The 18,144-nt window shown below is 31.1% G+C and overlaps 1 protein-coding gene across 2 annotated transcripts; it reads left to right on the forward strand.

The window, feature by feature from the left end:
• Positions 1 to 1,062: 1,062 nt before the first annotated feature.
• LOC111630405 (WD repeat domain-containing protein 83-like) lies at positions 1,063 to 17,484 on the forward strand. 2 transcript variants are annotated; one of them, XM_023374497.1, is made up of 8 exons: positions 1,063 to 1,188; positions 2,415 to 2,639; positions 3,849 to 3,961; positions 4,035 to 4,167; positions 5,671 to 5,779; positions 9,248 to 9,362; positions 15,048 to 15,212; positions 17,300 to 17,484. In XM_023374497.1, exons 1-7 carry the CDS (start codon positions 1,065 to 1,067, stop codon positions 15,195 to 15,197), a joined length of 969 nt encoding a protein of 322 aa, XP_023230265.1. In that variant the 5' UTR covers positions 1,063 to 1,064; the 3' UTR covers positions 15,198 to 15,212; positions 17,300 to 17,484. The 2 variants fall into 2 exon arrangements, with proteins under 2 accessions (XP_023230265.1, XP_023230264.1); XM_023374496.1 differs by lacking the exon at positions 17,300 to 17,484 and adding an exon at positions 15,602 to 15,964.
• The last annotated feature ends 660 nt before the right edge of the window (positions 17,485 to 18,144 follow it).

Genomic DNA, 18,144 nt, shown 5'->3' on the forward strand with positions numbered 1-18,144 from the left:
GTGCGTGTTTTTCTGCAAAAAATTTGTTGNGATTCGTGGCATTTTCGTCTAAATGGAAATTATTGTATATTTCTAAGCCTTTTTCTCCGATAATATGGAGCAGGATAGCTCTCTGCTGCGGAATACTTTTTGCAGGTAAATCTATAGCCGTTGCATAAATACCAAATCGTTGCTTCCATAGACTCCAATTTTCTGGATTCGACGTGTCCATGGAAAATGGTTCCGGAGGAGTTAAACTATTCATCTCGCTTTCTTTCTTTTTTTTTTTTTCTGGTACTTTAAAGTAATCGTTATATTACTATATAAAGGAGACTGTCTGTCTGCCGCAGCGTCAACCTTTGAACGAAGTTTCTAATTACTTGTATAGTTAAGCAGGCGCATGTTCGTTAAGCCTCGTTTCCTTTACTGGCTTAATTATCCGCTGCCACCATGTTTTATATGGTTTTCTTTGTGTTTCCACGCCGTCCGTGACGCACTTAAGACCCCCAGTAAGACAGGAACGCAAACACTTACTCTGAATACTTTATTCAGGGTTTATTCGGAACGGACGATCTACACTCGCATACATTAAACATGGCCGTCTGTCTTGCACGTGCCGCGCTCTCTCTGGTGTTGCCAGATCTTACCGTAACAAACTCAACGGTTTGTGCAATATCTGCTATTGGTCTAGATTCGAACAATCCTGTCGCGTCACGAGTCGACGATGTCGTTTTACCGAATTATAGGAGTTTTTTAGCATGTTTGTACGAATACTGTCGCAATTTTTTCGCCGTTATATACGAATCCATATTATATAAAGACGTTTTATAGGGGGCCTACTGTACATTTTCTCCCTAAATTTCCCTCCGTCTTGATGATTTCCCTCCAAATTTAGGAGGAAAACCCTTAAGTTATCATTATGTTAAGGGATAATAAATTTTAAATATCTAAATTAAATTAATTATTTATTATTTATTAATAAAATATTTAAATTATTATTAACCTGAATCATTATATATCTTGAAATTTCTTAACGTCACTACCTGATAATAATTGTTTATCTGGCAACACTTGAGAGTTTGTTTATGAAATTTATATGCCATGCTGTCTCCGAGATTCCCGAAAATGAGTTGATCATGCCTCTGCCAATTCACAATACTCTCCATTTGGATTGTAAACAAGGAGCTGTTCGGGCTGTTAGATTTAATGGTATGTTTGTTTATTCGTTAGATCTAAATGATATTTAAAAATCAGCTTCAACCAATTGATCTTGCTAACCTATCCTATTAAAATGCATATCGCACCGTAATAGCCACAAATACTAATGAGTATAGGCTCATTCATTCACTATTTACCAAGAGGCTGTATGTTACAAGTAATGAGCTTATGTAGATGACAGAATGAGCAGAAAGATGCATTATGTATCTACTTTCATTATACAGTAGGATGCAAACTGTAGACTGTTTTTATATTATATAGTAAATATATGTAAATTTTTCATTTCATTGTAATAGATAGATATAGAACTGTGAATAACGGTAAGATGTGAACTCTGGATGAGAGATTTACCATTCCCAGAGTTATAGTCTCCCTGTACGAACAAAACGTCAATGGAACCATACCTGTAAGTGCGACCCTTTGCGAGATATTTTCTTCCAAAAGTCAGTTTTTACCAAGAACTGGAACTACTGCTCATTTCCCGTGTGCCATGTCGGTCAAAGCAAATGTTAGCAGTCCTGGAATGATGCCCTGTATGTAGTTGTGCATTTTGGTGCTCGCTGACACTCGCACCTCAGTGCTGCATGAGGGTGAGCCCCCACACCCCCTAAAACTATATAATATCAAGTACTTCACAAACATTCGAGTGGGCTACTAAAGCTGCCGTAATCATGTGAGCTAAATAGTTAAACGTGATAGTCTGATTGGAGTGATGCAACTCCTGATCAGACTATCAGATTACTCCCAACCCAGAAGTAGGCTGCTTTGTGGGGCTATATCTGGCTAAGGGTCACCTGTATGGTTCCTTTGACTTTTTGCTCCTATGGGTATGGTCTACAGCTCTGATAAGGACTCGACTGTTTCATTCAGAGATGTAATTGTACCAATTTATTGATACCCTTCCCATTTTAAAACTGTGAGCTGCATTCAAGATGGCAGCTGCAAAAGTCACCCTCGTCGAAAAGTAGATCCCACCCAATTACTGTCATTGCTCAAGATAAAAGGATTTGCCTCACCCTGTATATAAGAAGTATATGTTAATAAATTAATCAATTGGCTGCAGTTTAATGACATAAAAAAATTAATATACAGTTATTTGAAATATTTATTGTCTGAAATATATTAGATTTCAATGAAAAATGAATAGTTAATTTATAATAAATCTTAAAAAGAATTGAAAATTATACTCTTATAATTTAAAAGTTTTCTCTTTTTAGTTGACGGCAATTATTCTTTGACTTGCGGTAGCGATAAGACGCTTAAATTATGGAATCCCTTTACGGGAACTCTTCTGCAGTCGTATTCGGGTCACGGATATGAAGTTTTAGATGCCCAAGGATCATGTGACAATGCACAGATTGCCTCCGGGGGAATGGACAAATTGATATTTTTATGGGACGTTGCAAAATCGGTAGCAGTCAGAAAATTCCGAGGCCATGCAGGTAAGATCTAGTCTGAGAATAACTTCAAATTAATTTTGTTCTAAAACCAGTTTACAAATAGACAAATAAACAATGTTTAATGTAAATATTTTCCAAATACAACAGCGATTCAACTTCTGTCTGGAATTTCAATAATAGCAATTGAACCATGTTACATAATCTTAATTTATGTTTATTTCTCTAGGTACTTTCCTTCCACACATTGACATTTCCATCATTTCGGCAATGATACTATGCCTGGAGAATGATACTATGTCTTTTAGCAAATGTCATAGCATGGTCCTGGGCATGGTGGGGCAATTAATGGATTTGATTGGAAAATTCTGGATCACCCAGCTTACAGTCTTGATCTGTCACCATGTGATTGTCATCATTTGGGATACAAAACATTAATCCAGAAACTGTCAAGTCAGAGTTTGTCATGCAGTGAATCCAAAAGAATTTCTATCATTGCTAAAACAATGGGAGAAATTTTATCATGTGGAGAAGGAGTATCGAGAAAAAGAAGCCTAAATTAGGACCAGGTAACACATACAGTTCCATACTGAAATCCCAGACATAAGTCGAACAGTTCTTGTATAATTTAGATATTTTTTTGGGGGGAAAGTGTGAATTTGTATTACAGAAAAAGTATACTTATACAGCTTTATTTCTGTTACTAATTAAGGATTTATAATGAAACAAATCCTCAAAAATTCATTACTTCCCTTATTATATCCTAAAATTCATTATTAATTTTATATATGAGTTTTGTACCAGTACAATTTTAAAAAGTTTTGAAAGGTCTTAATTATTTAAGTTGTACCTAAAGTTAGGTAAAATACACATTAGAAAATTTTATCTCCTTAAATGAAAGAAACTGAATAATTGTTTGATGGGAGTATAAGAGCATATGTTAAAGGAGTATGAGCAATGGAAAAAGGGCAGTAAGAATCATCGATTTATCGTTAATCATAAATGTAAGATGAACATAATTAGTCTGATTATGTTCAGTTTTAAATTAGAATTCCAATCTGAAGATAATCAGATAAATTTATATAGTTCAAAATGTTTGTGTTTATAGATATAAAGGCTTTCTGTCTTATAAGTATTAAAAGAGTCTATTTTTAGACTTGTTATGGGTACTACTATTAAAATGTATGAACTCGTGCATCACAATATTTTCTCTTTCTCTATATAATTATATTACTAAATGGGTAATTAATTTAGGTCAAGTAAATGCAGTTAAATTCAATGAAGAATCGAGTGTCATTCTGTCGGCTTCGTTGGACTGTACAGTTCGAGCTTGGGATTGTAGAAGTCATAGCAGAGATCCAATACAGGTTATATTTGTTACAATAATTAAATCGACGATTATATTAAAATATTTGTTTATATCAAAAGTAATATTTTTAGATAATGGATGAAGCGAAAGATAACGTTACTTCTTTACATGTGTCTGATCACGAAATATTAACGGGCTCTCTGGATCAACACGTACGAAGATACGATCTACGTAAAGGAGAAATGTATAGCGATCATTTAGGAAGTAAGTAAAATAAAATACTGTAATGTAGATAGAGTTATTATAAAAGAATGTTAATGTTTAACATTCTTTTATAATAACTCCACTTGTTGTAATCACTTTTTTAATCCACTTGTTGTAATCACTTTAGGACTTACCTAAAATGATAGCATTAAGTAGGGTAAATAAGGATATAATCAGTGGAAATTCTGTTTTCATTGAATCCGACATTAAAAGGGTTAAAATCTTAAAATAACTCAAAATATATAATTTTAAGCTTTATTAATTAATTAAAATTATTAGTAATTCATACAGTGTTATTTGCCTGCTGATTTTTTTCAGTATCATCTTTAACAATGGCTAACATATAACTGAAGTAAGAAATGCTAGAAATTTAATTATAATACTGCAAGCAAATTATTACAATGATTAACTTTTGAATGTTTAAATCAACAGTTAAAACTGATGATAATTGCATGTTATCAACTACACATTGAGCAAGTAAAGACAGCTTAAAATTGTCTATTTTTCTGAAGATAGTAACTGGAACTGAATTCTGATCACGCTAAGCAAAGTTATATAAATGTGTTTTAAATTATGTTTTCAAGGTTTGTTATTTCTGATAACATTAAACTAGGTTTGCTCATGTGGGCCAGATACCTTGCCTGTAGACTTAACATTTTAAACTTTGACATTTTATATCTCTAGTTACAGATCAACTTTTAAAATTCTATTTGTGTCAGGATGTAGACCAAGATAGATTCTATTTGTATCCATGGTGGCTAAACTGTGGCTTGCAAGCCACATGTGGCTCTTCTAGTCCCTTACTGCATTATATATCATAGCCAAACCAGTGTTTTATAACTTATATTAAATACAGTTTTAATAGTGAATGTGCTGCTTGTATTTTTCATAGGCAATATATGGTTCCTGTCATGGCAACATTTGGCCAGCCTTGGTATATGTATATAATTATAGTACACACACTTAATTATCTGCTAATGTGATTGCCTATTCTCCTATACATTTTCATTTCCAAGAAAATGATAGTCATGTTTTACTTTATATGTCTCATTTTCTGTTTACTCACATTTCATTTCTGTATATATCAGGTATATATTATTTATTGCATATCAGTAACACTGTATTGTTTTCTCCTGCCTCCAAAAGGAATAGGTACTGTACCACAGGGCAACAGATTATTTCATTCATTGCCTTTAGGAAGGTTATACACTTTCAATAATCCAGCACTCTTGCTAATCTGGTGCCTCTCCATGCAAGGAACAGACAGATTAGCAAGAGTCTAGTGTTTTAAGAAGTAATAAAGTCATGTTGATAAATTTTGAATGAATTTGAAGTTTTTAGATTAATAAAACACGAATTTAATGTATGCAATGATATCAAAATACACTAATCCCTAATCCGTTGTATTCAATTTACACTATATCAAGTGTATAAATAGTATTTTAATCAAAAATATATTAATCAAAACATAATGATTCATAAATTATTTATATACAATTTCAGAATCTGTCACTTGTGTTAATTTTACTAAGGACGGTCAGTGCATTTTGGTCAGTTGTTTAGATAATACATTGAAACTTCTTGATAAAGAAACTGGAGAAATGCTAGCGGAGTAAGTAAAATATTTTATCTTAATTTCTTAAAATATAAAATGTATCTAAACTATAATAGATGTGTGAGAAACAATATGGATACGTTCTTAAATTTGACTTAGGAAATTTCAAATTAATTAAGTGTTTAAATGGATTACCAGATGGCTAAGCAGTTTAGGCAGAAGCTTATCCAGAATTGAATCCAAATGAGTCACAAACTCCAGGAATTTTTGAGGGGGTGGCTGTCTGACCCCATTCCTGCCTCATTGATGACCTAACCAAACTCATAATGGGCTTGTTGAAAAGGCCATCTTAGTGCCCACAGAGAGTTAAAAGCAATAAATAAAAGTAAAAAGGGAGAGAACACCCTCAGTTACCAAAAATAGAATATTAAATATAGAACTTAAAATGAAATAAATATAAAAAAATAAAAATTAACGGAAAATGCCCTAGTGGACGAATTAAAGAAAAATTAATAAACAAACAAAATAAATAGTAAAAAATTAATAATTGTAAAAGGACCTCCATGCAGTAGACAATGAGTCTACATCTCTTTGGTTTACACAACCGGTTCCCATTTGCACCTTATAGATTTCCAATCTCTCAAGATGTTTGATTGTTTGCCTATTAGTTGTCTTTTTTTAATTGTCGTCTGATCCCATTGCATGTTAACATCCTGTTACCTTGCATATGATGTTAACGCAGTGTTATCAAGGTTCCTATTGATTGTATATTTGTGTTCCTTGCGCCTTTGTTTTAAACTGCGCATCATCACACCCACGTAAACCAGCTTGGAATTGAAATGTTGGTCATGTAAAGGCACCAAATATATACCGGTTGTTGAATTCTGATCCTCTTTCTTTTTATTGTTTGTTAAAAGTTTGAAAATAGTGGGATTACGTTGGTATACAATGCGAAAGTTATTAGACCTGGCAGTAGATCTATGTATCTTTTTAAAAAATGGGATGTAATTAAGCACTATTTGTTTATTACAGTCAACCCTGGGAGAATGCCGTGCTATGGATTGGAAGGATGAAATAAGGCCCTCTATCTCTTTCTTTTGGTAACCGTGTAGTTGGGCTATCTTAAGAATGTACTCTAGCTCTCTTATCGTGTCATAGAAGCTTGTACAATATGTATAAGCATGTTTAATCCATGCTCTGAAAACTGCCAACTTGATGTGCTTGGGATCGACTGATTGGCGTGGGATGAGAATGGGTTGAAAGCAGGGTTTACGGTAAATATCAGTCCAGATCTCTCCTTGTTTGCACATAATGGAAATGTCCAGGAAGTTAACGTTGGAGTTGCTCTTTTGGTCAAGCTGTAATGTTAAACCATAAGGGTTATTGTTGATCTTGTTTAAAAAATATTGCAGGTTAGATTCCTCATGCCAAAGTATGAAAATGTCATCAACGTATCTAGCATACGAAACGATTTGTTGTTGAAATTTGGGTAGGACGGCATTTTCAAGTTGACGCAAAACCAATTCACAAAGGATTTCAGATGTAGGACTACCCATAGGTACGCCTCTTCCTTGTAAGAAGACATTTCTTTCAAACTCAAAGAAAGATGTATAACAAATCAAATGTGCTAATTCCAGGATATGAGCATGAGCATAAGATGGTGCATTTTCTATATTGGTAAATAAAAAATCCCTTATGGCACAAAAACAAGGAGATAATTTTATCAAAGGGTACAAGGATTTGTAGTCCAATACAGTCATATATTCCTTGTCCATAAGAGAAATGTCTCTGAGACTCTCCACAAGCTGCAGTGAGTTGGAAATAGAAAATGGATGCAGGTGATCTCTAGCACGGAAGAAGTTGACTAACTGCTTTTCAATCAAGAATGCTGGGGAGCAACATTTTTCAATGACAGGACATAGTTGGTTACCCGGTTTATGCGTCTTCGCAAACGCAAATAATCTAGGAGTTCTTGGAGCAAGGATCGTGGAATTCTGTATGTGTAAATGTCGTGCTAAAGCGGTGGAGGTGAATCTCTTAACTCTATGTTATAAAGTATTCAAGAAATTGACGGGTGCAGATTGGCACTCTGTGCCTGTAACATATTCATTTAGCTTATCGTCGTAAGTAGAACGTTTTAGTAGTACCACCACTTATCAGCCCTCATGAGCATCACATTATTGTGTTGTAACAATTGGTGCGATTTCTTCATGCTAAGGTGAAAACGTCTTGTATCTAAGTTATTGCTCTTCTCTTGCGCTGTGCGGAATTTGGTTTTCCAATGAATAAAGTCTTGATTTGTGCTATTCATATCCTTAATGATGAGCGTGATATCTGGAATGAGGATCTCCGGTTGTGGTAATGGAGCTGGATTATAAAGAGGATTGAAACTTAGAGTATCCAAAAGACATATCCAAAAGAGTATCATTGACATATGCTAGCAGATGTCAATGAGAGGGTAGTAAATTTATCACAGGCTTATGAAAGAAATTTAAAGCGTATGTACATCAAAAAGATTAAATGGATAGTCTGTTGCCAAAATGTTAGACTATAAAACACGAGAGGATTAAATATCTCAGCATGGGATAACATTGTACCTCCACAATGTCTTTTGGATACTGTAAGTTTCGGTAATATATAATATACACAGAAACAGCTAACAAACAATATTTTTTCTGTTTAAATAGTGCTGTATAAATTATAATACAGTAGAAGACTATGTAAATATATGGCCTGTTGCATGAGTTGGTAATGTCATCATAGAGTGGATGATCATTAGCCAGAAATAGTTTGAATAAGTGTTACTTGATGGTATTTTTTTAAGGTGTTGATGCGGAAAGTTCATATGATGTGCAAAACTCCATATTGTTTAAATAAAGTAACAAAGCTCCATATTAAATTTATAAAATAAGGATGATACGTAATGTCTAAATTTATGTTAATACATAACTATTTTAACAAACAAATTATTTGGGTATTATATTTATTAATCAAAATTGAAACACATCCACATTTATGTTCGGTTTGTACTTAGTATAATGAATTATAATCCTTATAAAAATTAAGAAAAAATCTCTCAAAATCAGGTTTTATTCATTTTTGGTCTTGGGAATTATATTAATTGAAGATTAGTATCATTGTATGTAATTCTAAGAACTGAAAATAATAAAAGATTGATTTTGATGGATTTTGTTTTGTTCTTAATTAATATCCTTTAAATTTTTATTAAATATAATCTTTATTTTAAAAGTACCTTGGAATTTTTATTTTTATATGTATAATTTGCTTATATTTTATTTAAAATTATAGAAAAATACAAAATAATAATTACAAGTACTACCATTGTACTTAAGTACAAATGATAGCAAGCCAAGCTAATTTAATAACTTGAAGAGCCATATTTTCCAAAATTTTGCCATACCGAGTTAATATACATAAATGAGGATGGCATAGCTATCATTTGTGTAATTTCCTAGTTAATTAAGAAAAAAGTTTAAGTAAATAATTAAAACATTGTTATTTTAGATATACAGGCCACAAAAATGAAGAATATCGAATAGACAGTTGTCTAAATGAAAATGACGACCATTTGTTTTCGGGATCTGAAGATGGAATAATTTATTGCTGGGACTTAGTCGAAGTAAGTTTTAATTATAAAATGTGTTGCGAAATATTGAATACTCGACCTTGTTACTTAATAACAAGGTCGAGTCGAGTACAAATACAAGTTTATGTATAATTATGCTTGTAATTTTGTACAATTTTTGTTTGTTAATTAAATTACTGCAACAATAAATAATTTAAGAATTCCTTGTGATAATTGAATGAATTAGCATAGTAATCAGTTTTATTTGAAAAATTTTTAATATATTATAATTGTTTAAATATTTTTGCTTCTTGTAGTTAACTAAGGGAATTTCTTTATTGCTGCAATACTTTATTAACATGTTAAATTGAATTTCAAGTACAGTTGACCCTCCTATAAGATGGTAGATACGTTCCATTTTTTATGAAATTGATGTTTTAGGAGACCTTGCCAATCACTGCCCGACATGTGTGAAGTTTACGGACTACGGCTGTTTGAAAGGTTTTCTTCCATAAAATTAATCGATTCCTAGACTAATTTGACTCAACATTTCTAAAACACGTATATTTTTTTGGGAATAATCTGTATAAACTATGCTATAAACAAAAAATTGTAGGATTACTTACTTACCTGTGCACCGTTCGATGTCGCCACTGCTAAAGCTGGTTTTCGTCGCGGAGCAGTGCACCAAATGGCAGGCGCGATTTCTGATGTTATTTTTCTGCGAAAACTTCGTTGAACTTTGGAGACATCATTAATATAAATAATTTTTATGGCCATTGAATAAGAAATGTTTCTTTCACAAGAAATGTATAAAATTAGTGCTGTATTAGACTTATGGTACCTAATTTACATACTGTACAGACGATAGTAAACTCAACTTACTCGCCTAAACTCTCCGTAGCGTGGCGCTGGACGGCGGAAAGTATATATATAATTATAATAAAGTTACAATAAATTAAGTTAATATATAATTATATATACAGTACCTAATTTATATATAATACTGTACAGATGATAGTAAACTCAATTTACCCACCTAAACTCTCCTTAGCGTGGCACGGGATGGCAGAAAGTAGTTCGGCTGCCCGATGATGTTTTGCCGAATTATAGGAGTTTTTTTACTATGTTTGTATGGATACCATCTTAATTTTTTCGCCGTCATATAGGAATCTGAACTATAGGAACCCGTGTTATAGGGGGGGTCGACTGTAATTTATCGCTTGGCAGTGACAAAATAATAATATCCTTAAATCTTTTATGGTGTTGAATTGATAGAAAATATGCATGATACATTATATTATTTAACACTCAATACAATAAGATAACAGGGGAAGCATTGATCCAATAATATAAGTGTCCATTATTTGTATTCAAAGATTTCTTTGTCAACTGCAAGTCTTTACATGGGATATAACTGACAAACAAACACCTCACTTTAAATAATAACTTTCTGTATGTTGTCTACTGGACAGTCCACAAATTAACAGTTAAAGTCTGATCTTAAATAATGTATTTCCGATTTAGAATTAATTGGAAATATACAAGGGTAGGCTGAAAAGTAATGCACACATGCTTGTAGAGTGTGGACAAAATGATTTTCAGAAGCGCGCCAGGTGGTATATGGAAGTAACATTGCCCCTCTATGTGCATGCACAGTTTGAGGTTGTTGCGTTCATTCAGTATATTTTGAGAAGTAGAAATATGGAGACATGTTCTAGTGCTACGTCAATGCGAGTTAAACAGCATGCTGTTATCGAATTTTTAACTGCTGAAAAAGTGACTCCTACTGAGATTCATTGTCATTTAAAGGCTGTTTATGGTTTTGATGATATGGTCAACTAAATAAAGATGAGAAAACCCGCCAAGTGTCTTAATTTATAGCACTTTATTGTGTTGGAAGCATAAGCTGTTTATGGTGACGATGCTGTTGATAGGTCTACTGCAAATCGATGGATGATAAAATTTTGTGGTTGCGAGCTTGGAAAAGCCATATTTATTGATGAAACATGCAGCGGACATCCGATAACTGCCACAGACAATTACCATTGCCTCTTGTTGCAATGTTTAATTCTTCTCAGTACATACTGACTCTAAAACACTCCGACGTTGAGTTTTTCATGTTAGAAGTAGCCTGGCGCCAATAATCTTGCAATATGACAATGCTCATCCACATACCTCGCACGCAACTGGAGAGGCTCTGCGAAACCTGAAGTTTGAACTGATTCCACACCCTCCTTATTCCCCCTATCTTGTGCCTTGCGATTTTTAGTTTTTTCCTCTACTCAAGAGAGACCTCAAGGGTGATCATTACATCTTGGATGATGAGGTGAAGGCAGCTGTCAAGTCCTGGATTTGAGAAAAGTCGGAAGAATTTTTCAGTGATAGAATGAAAAAACTTGTTACATGTTGGGAGAAATATGTTAGCCTTAACAGTGACTGTTGAAAAATAAATATATGATTTTGAAGCTTAAGAATTGTACTTTAATGTACTTTTTGCCTGATCTTGCTATTTGTTTTTGTTTGTGTTCTACAAGCACATGTGCATTACTTTTTATCCTACCCATGTATTATTTAAGATGCCTGAACAAAATGCCTGGTTGCAAGGCATTTGTTTCTGAAATTCGTTATGTAAGGGTCTGTAAAATTGATGGTCAGCAGTAAATGTGGAACATGAGGCTACATGTATTATGGCAAGTAATGATTGTAATGTATCATATGATTTCAAAATAAAGAGGACAAGTTTAAATTGCACTACACTTTATAATTTTATTTATAGGATTGAATAAAGAGAGAATCTTTTGGCTCCTTAAATTTAACTAGAAAAAAAATTATTTGCTAGTTGCTAGTAATATTCAGCATTTTATAGAAATTTGTAGACTTTAACACTTGATTTCTAACAGTTGACAAAATTTCTCTAAAATTTCAGAGAATGCAAAGTTAAAAAAACTGGCTTTTCTACAGGGTGTTTTTTTAGAGGTATACAAATTTAAAATGAAATAAAACATGTAAAAATAATGTTAATGGCCATGGTGTTGGCTTTATTTAAAAGATGATTTTATGCCATTAGTGTTTAAACATGATTTCGAGCATATGGGTGCCATGGCTGGCTTGAATGAAGCGCAATCGGGAAGAACAATTTTCGATTACTTTATTGAGCAACTGGGGCTGTATATCGGCAATAGCGCGGCAAATGTTGCCTTCCAAGTGGTCCAACGTCTGTGGTTTATCGGCGTAGACTAGTGACTTCACATATCCTCAAAGAAAGTAATCCATAGGTGTGAGATCACACGATTGTGGAGGTCAGTTCACAGGTCCATTATGCGAAATTATGCACTCATCGGATGTTTCTTGCAATAAATTGATGGTGCCGTGCACTATGTGGCATGTGGCGCCATCTTGTTGAAACGAAAGCTCTGCCACATCAATACCATTCAACTGAGGAATAAAAAGTCAGCAATCATGGCTCCAAAAGCGCTCTCCATTGATGGTAACATTCTGGCCAGCATCATCTTTAAAGAAATATGGACCTATGATTCCACCTGCCCATAAAGCACACCAGTGACTTTTAATGGATATAAGTTACTCAACATTCGCCACGTTGTTGCTGATATACGGCCCCAGTTGCTCAATAAAGTGGTCGAAAATTGTTCTTCATAATTGCGCTTCATTCAAGCCAGCCATGGCGCCCATATGCCCGAAATCATGTTTAAACACTAATGGCATAAAATTATCTTTTAAATAAAGCCAACACCATGGCCATTAACATTATTTTTACGTGTTTTATTTCATTTTAAATTCGTATACCTCTAAAAAAACACCCTATACTTTGCATTGAGTGAATTTACTGTGTTTAAAATTAATTTTTGATAGTTATCAATAAATTATGCAATAGTATTGAAATTATTGGTAAACATATTGAAAGCATAATATTTTATTTATGATATTCCTCAAATCAAACAAGACTGGCAGTTGCATTAGATGCAGAGATGTGGATAGGTTATCTGCCACATAAAAATCATATTTACCTTCTGTATTATGATTTTCAATTAAAGCTTGATGCTGTATTTGAATAAATATCAGAAAATTCAAACAAAAATTTTAATATTTACAGTTAGAAAATAAGCTTTTTGTTTAATAATTTTGTTATCAAACAATGTAATTTAAGTAATTATTCTTTTCCAAACTTCAATTGTACAAATACCTCCTCTAAAAACCATTTAATGCAGTAATGTGAAGATTTTAAATGCATTCTGTAAATTCAGATAACATTCTAACATATTTTTCCTGAATATCATTGTCACATTTATGATTATTTTCAATCAAGAAATATTACTGCATTAAATGCTTTTTAGAGTGAGTATTGTAACAATTTATTGCTCAAACATTAAATTTGCAAATAATTATTTTTGAAATTTAAATATATAATTATATATTATATAAAATAGTATTAATATTCTCAATTTTGTAAAGATGCATATATCCAAAAGAATTACAAGTAGATTTTTATATCTATAAGAAGGTTCAGTTACAAAAATCAGTTACAAGTAATTAAAACCAATTCGAACCTAATTATTATTCATCATTCAATCTAATTTGTTGGAAGAAACGGAGTTGCAAATAACAACATGCAGCCACTCCAAACTGCTTGTTATTGTTATGTTTATGCTGATGTGTAGGAGAGGTTCAAGCTGACTTTCCAACTGCTCTTTATATCATTTAGATTCAAATTTCAAATTACAAAATACAGATCTTGTATTTAGGTATAATAAATACAACAAACTTTATTGTGATATTTAACTTCATCTGTCGATGAATATATATTGATGAAAAATTTTTTAAAATTGTTTTATGTTCATTCAAAAAAAGTTAATTTGCTGTTTGTCAAGCTGCTTTTTATTAAAATAAAGAAGAATTTAAACAATTAAAATCACATTAATTCTGTTGAGTTAAATGTATTATAATAGAAAAATTCCAACCGGTTTTAATGCACTCGTGCATTTTTCTGTCGGAGATAATCAAATAATAAGAGCACAAACAGTCGTGTCAATGACAGCTTTCATTGTGTAGTGATGGCTCATTGTCTCTGATAACTGCATTGTGAACAGCTAAGACAATTGAATAAAGGATAATTATCTATTGAAAAGTTGACTTCCTGTAAGCTTGAAAAATACCAATAAATGTTTTATAGGTAGAAATGGAATTTAAAAAACGTCAAGAATTGGCAGTTTTCTTATAATTATATGTAAATTTAGTATTAAGAAATTTTTGAATTGTTAATTAGCTGAATAGTGAAGTATTATTACACATAATTAAGTAAAAGAAATTCAAGAAAATGTTGCAGTCTTTTATAAAATTTACAAAATAACTTGCTTTATTGGATTCCAAAATCAATAAATAACATGTTTCTATGTTGATTTCCAAGATTTTTTTATGTTAAATTCTCGTGAAAGTGATTGGAAAGATGTTATAATTTTTGACTCCAATAAAGTTAACATCCAGATGACCAAGATATTAAAGGTATCTGTCACATTGTGACTGGGAACCATGGGTTTGAGTTAGATGTGTCGCACTCTATCCCTGATCACCTGGTTTTCCATTTGTAAGCATGACTACTGTGACAGGCACAATTAAAAAGCACTCTTACTGCTTGCAAGAATTATCAAACAAAAAAGACTACAATAAAGTATTTTTGTGATATAAAAAAAGCTTAAGTATTTTTATACTATTTATTTTCAGAGTAACATCAAAGCAAAATTGAGTCACGTCGGCAAAGTGGTACACTCCGTCTCGTCTCATCCTTCCAAACCTTGTTTGATCTCGGCAACAAAGAACTTAGTGTACGTATGGGAGGATACGCCTCGAGAAGAAGAGAAGGACGACTCTTAATTTTTACAACAAATGGTATTAATTTATAAATTATTAAACAAACCGAATTTTTTTGTTTAAATTCTCTTATGAAGACTGTATTATAATAATAAATAACAATCTTTGTTACAGTATCATTCAAATATTTTTATGAAATAAAATTTTAATAACTTTGTACTTTGTCATTTGTCACTTTGACAGTTTAATTATTAAAATTGCATTCATGGAATAGGATAATGAGTTGCGAATACAATTATTTTTAACTGTAATTTACTAACAAAAGTTTTAATACTTTGAACAATTGCTTACAAATTTAACATAATGTAATGTAATTATTTTGGTTAAACAAAATGTAGTTATTATATTAGAATAATTTATTTTTGGAGAATTTAAATTGATTATTATTAATTTAATTTAATTGTAAGAATTGGATTGGATGGATGATGAAGCAGTAAAGACAATCATCATGCTGTTCTTTTCAAGTTTGAATCTGGTATTTGGGTTTGCCCCACACCACTTGACTGCTTTTTTGCAGATCTGTCATACCCATGATGAGCATGAAACAAGGCCTATCTTCTATAGGCATCTTAGTGCCTATGGGAGGAGAACCTTTAGACACTATAATCTATGCTCTCCACTCTTATTGCCTGCAAGGAGGATGAAGCTTTAAAAAGTTGTCAAGTATAATAATATAATTTTGAAAATAAAGAAAGTATTTTAACAAATTATCTTGCCAATTTTTAATTTTCTATGTAAATATCATTGTAACTTTACTTTTAAGAATATGTTCTTAACTCTATGGTGAAATAATGGAAATTTTTAATTTACTTCATTTTTTAACTTTTAATAATTAAAAATATACAATTTCATACTTTGTTGCCACATTTAAAAGCAATAAAAAAATCTAAAAAGAAAATGTTTAGAGACTTTTAAAATTTCTGTTAAAAAGTTTTTTAAAATATATATTTATATATTAAATAATTTATTGATAAAAACTTATTAAAGATGCTATCCTTTTCTTTTTGTAATTTATTTTTAAAAAATATAATACACATCAAAGAAAGGTAGATGTAATAAAGTTACATTCTTTCTCTTGATATCATCAAAATCCTTAAATATGTAATTTGGTTTTTATTTTTATGTAGCTGTAAAATAACAATTAGAAAATTTAAGATGTAGAAATTATTATTTATTCAAAAGCAATATATTGTTTTGTTTAATGTGATTGTATTAATGAAAAAAAAAAACTTTCTGACAAGAATTTACTCCTATTTAATTGTATATTAACAGGTTTTCCTTATGATGACAAAGTTAAAATAACATTTAGAAAGATCTTTACTAATTAGAATAACAGCTACATATTATTTATTAAGAAACACAAGAGGTTAGAGATTGAAATTGTAAATTATCGTCATCCATTTTTAAATATTAAACTGCGTAAAACGTGTCTTGTGTTCCAATTCACATATTCTGGTTTCTTTATCTTCCCGAAGATGTTATTTTGAAATATTGTACACTTTATTAAAAATATAATTTATTTGACACCAAAAAACTGAATTATCTTCTTTTTCAAGTTCAAAATTTGTAGTTTATGACTTGTTTTTCCTATTTTATAAGCAAGCATCCTGCACAACTTAGAAATTAATGATCAATATCCCTTACAACGCAACTTCTTTTAATTATTTAGTCACTCCTCATCATAAATTATTCACATTTACATTAATTATGCACGAAAACTGTTCAAGTTGTGTATTAAAAACACAAATACAAAGAGAAAATTAACTACTTTTGACAAATAGAATTTATACAGGACATCTTATCAATACTCTTGTTATCTAAATTACTTTTGTCAAATTAATTTCTCACAGTTATAACAGAAATTATCAATTCATCAGGACATAATAAATTAATTTATGATAAGAAAAATGATAATAAAAATATTATTGCTGTCACATGTTTTAACTGATAAATGATGAGATTTCAAGTGATATTTATGTTAGTATTTTAATTCCTTGTAATTTAGGATTAAATTTCAGGTGATAATTCAGATTATAAATTAACAAGAACGTTATATATAAAGAAATTGTATATAAAATATATTAACCAGTTGATTCCTTCTATAGATTGCTTTAATGAATTTCAACTATTGATGCAAGATGATATCCAGTAAAGCATGGGAAAAAAATGTGTGGAGAATGAAAGAGCATATTGATAAATTTCTAATTAACATGCATAGGGAACTTTATGCCTGTTTTGTATAATCTTATCTATACAATTCATCAGAGATTTATTTGTTATAACATTTAAAAAAAGCACACTTCATTTGTAATATAAGACCATATAGAATATTGCTAGAGAATTTTATCATTTGAAAATGATTGTGATAATATTTTATTTATTTATTCGATTTTATTATAATTTCTTAGAAATTAAATGGATATTTTATGCAATTAAAGTAGATATATTCAATTAATTTAAAGCATTGCATAAGAATGACAATTGTATTAATTGAATCTGAGAAAGAGTAATTAAAAATTAAAAGTTCAAGAACATTGGTAATTACGTCTTTCATTATATTAATTACTAAATATATACATTAAAACATTCTATATTTGGATAGAATTCTGTTTTGTAGAACTAAGATCATAAAATATAATTGATGAAATGAACAAACACTATGCTTAAAGAAAGATTTAGTACAAAAAATATCCTATAATTCAATTACATCACTTATCAAAATATAAAATATATTAATGTTGTGTCTATCAGATTATAATGGAGTGGAAAAATTTGTAGCTGTCCATACTTTTTTTATGTTTTATGAGATAAATACTCTTATTGCATTTAGGTTGTCCATGCATTGGTATTTGCTAAATGCCTAGCAAACATTTGGCACCAACACTGAGTAGTGTGGATGATTTACTTGAAAAATATTTGGTATTCGCCGTTTCTCACTCCTTGTCAATAT

The sequence above is a fragment of the Centruroides sculpturatus genome, unplaced genomic scaffold, assembly GCF_000671375.1.
Source record: "Centruroides sculpturatus isolate CEXI.00-Female unplaced genomic scaffold, Cexi_2.0 scaffold728, whole genome shotgun sequence".
Classification (NCBI taxonomy): domain Eukaryota; kingdom Metazoa; phylum Arthropoda; class Arachnida; order Scorpiones; family Buthidae; genus Centruroides; species Centruroides sculpturatus.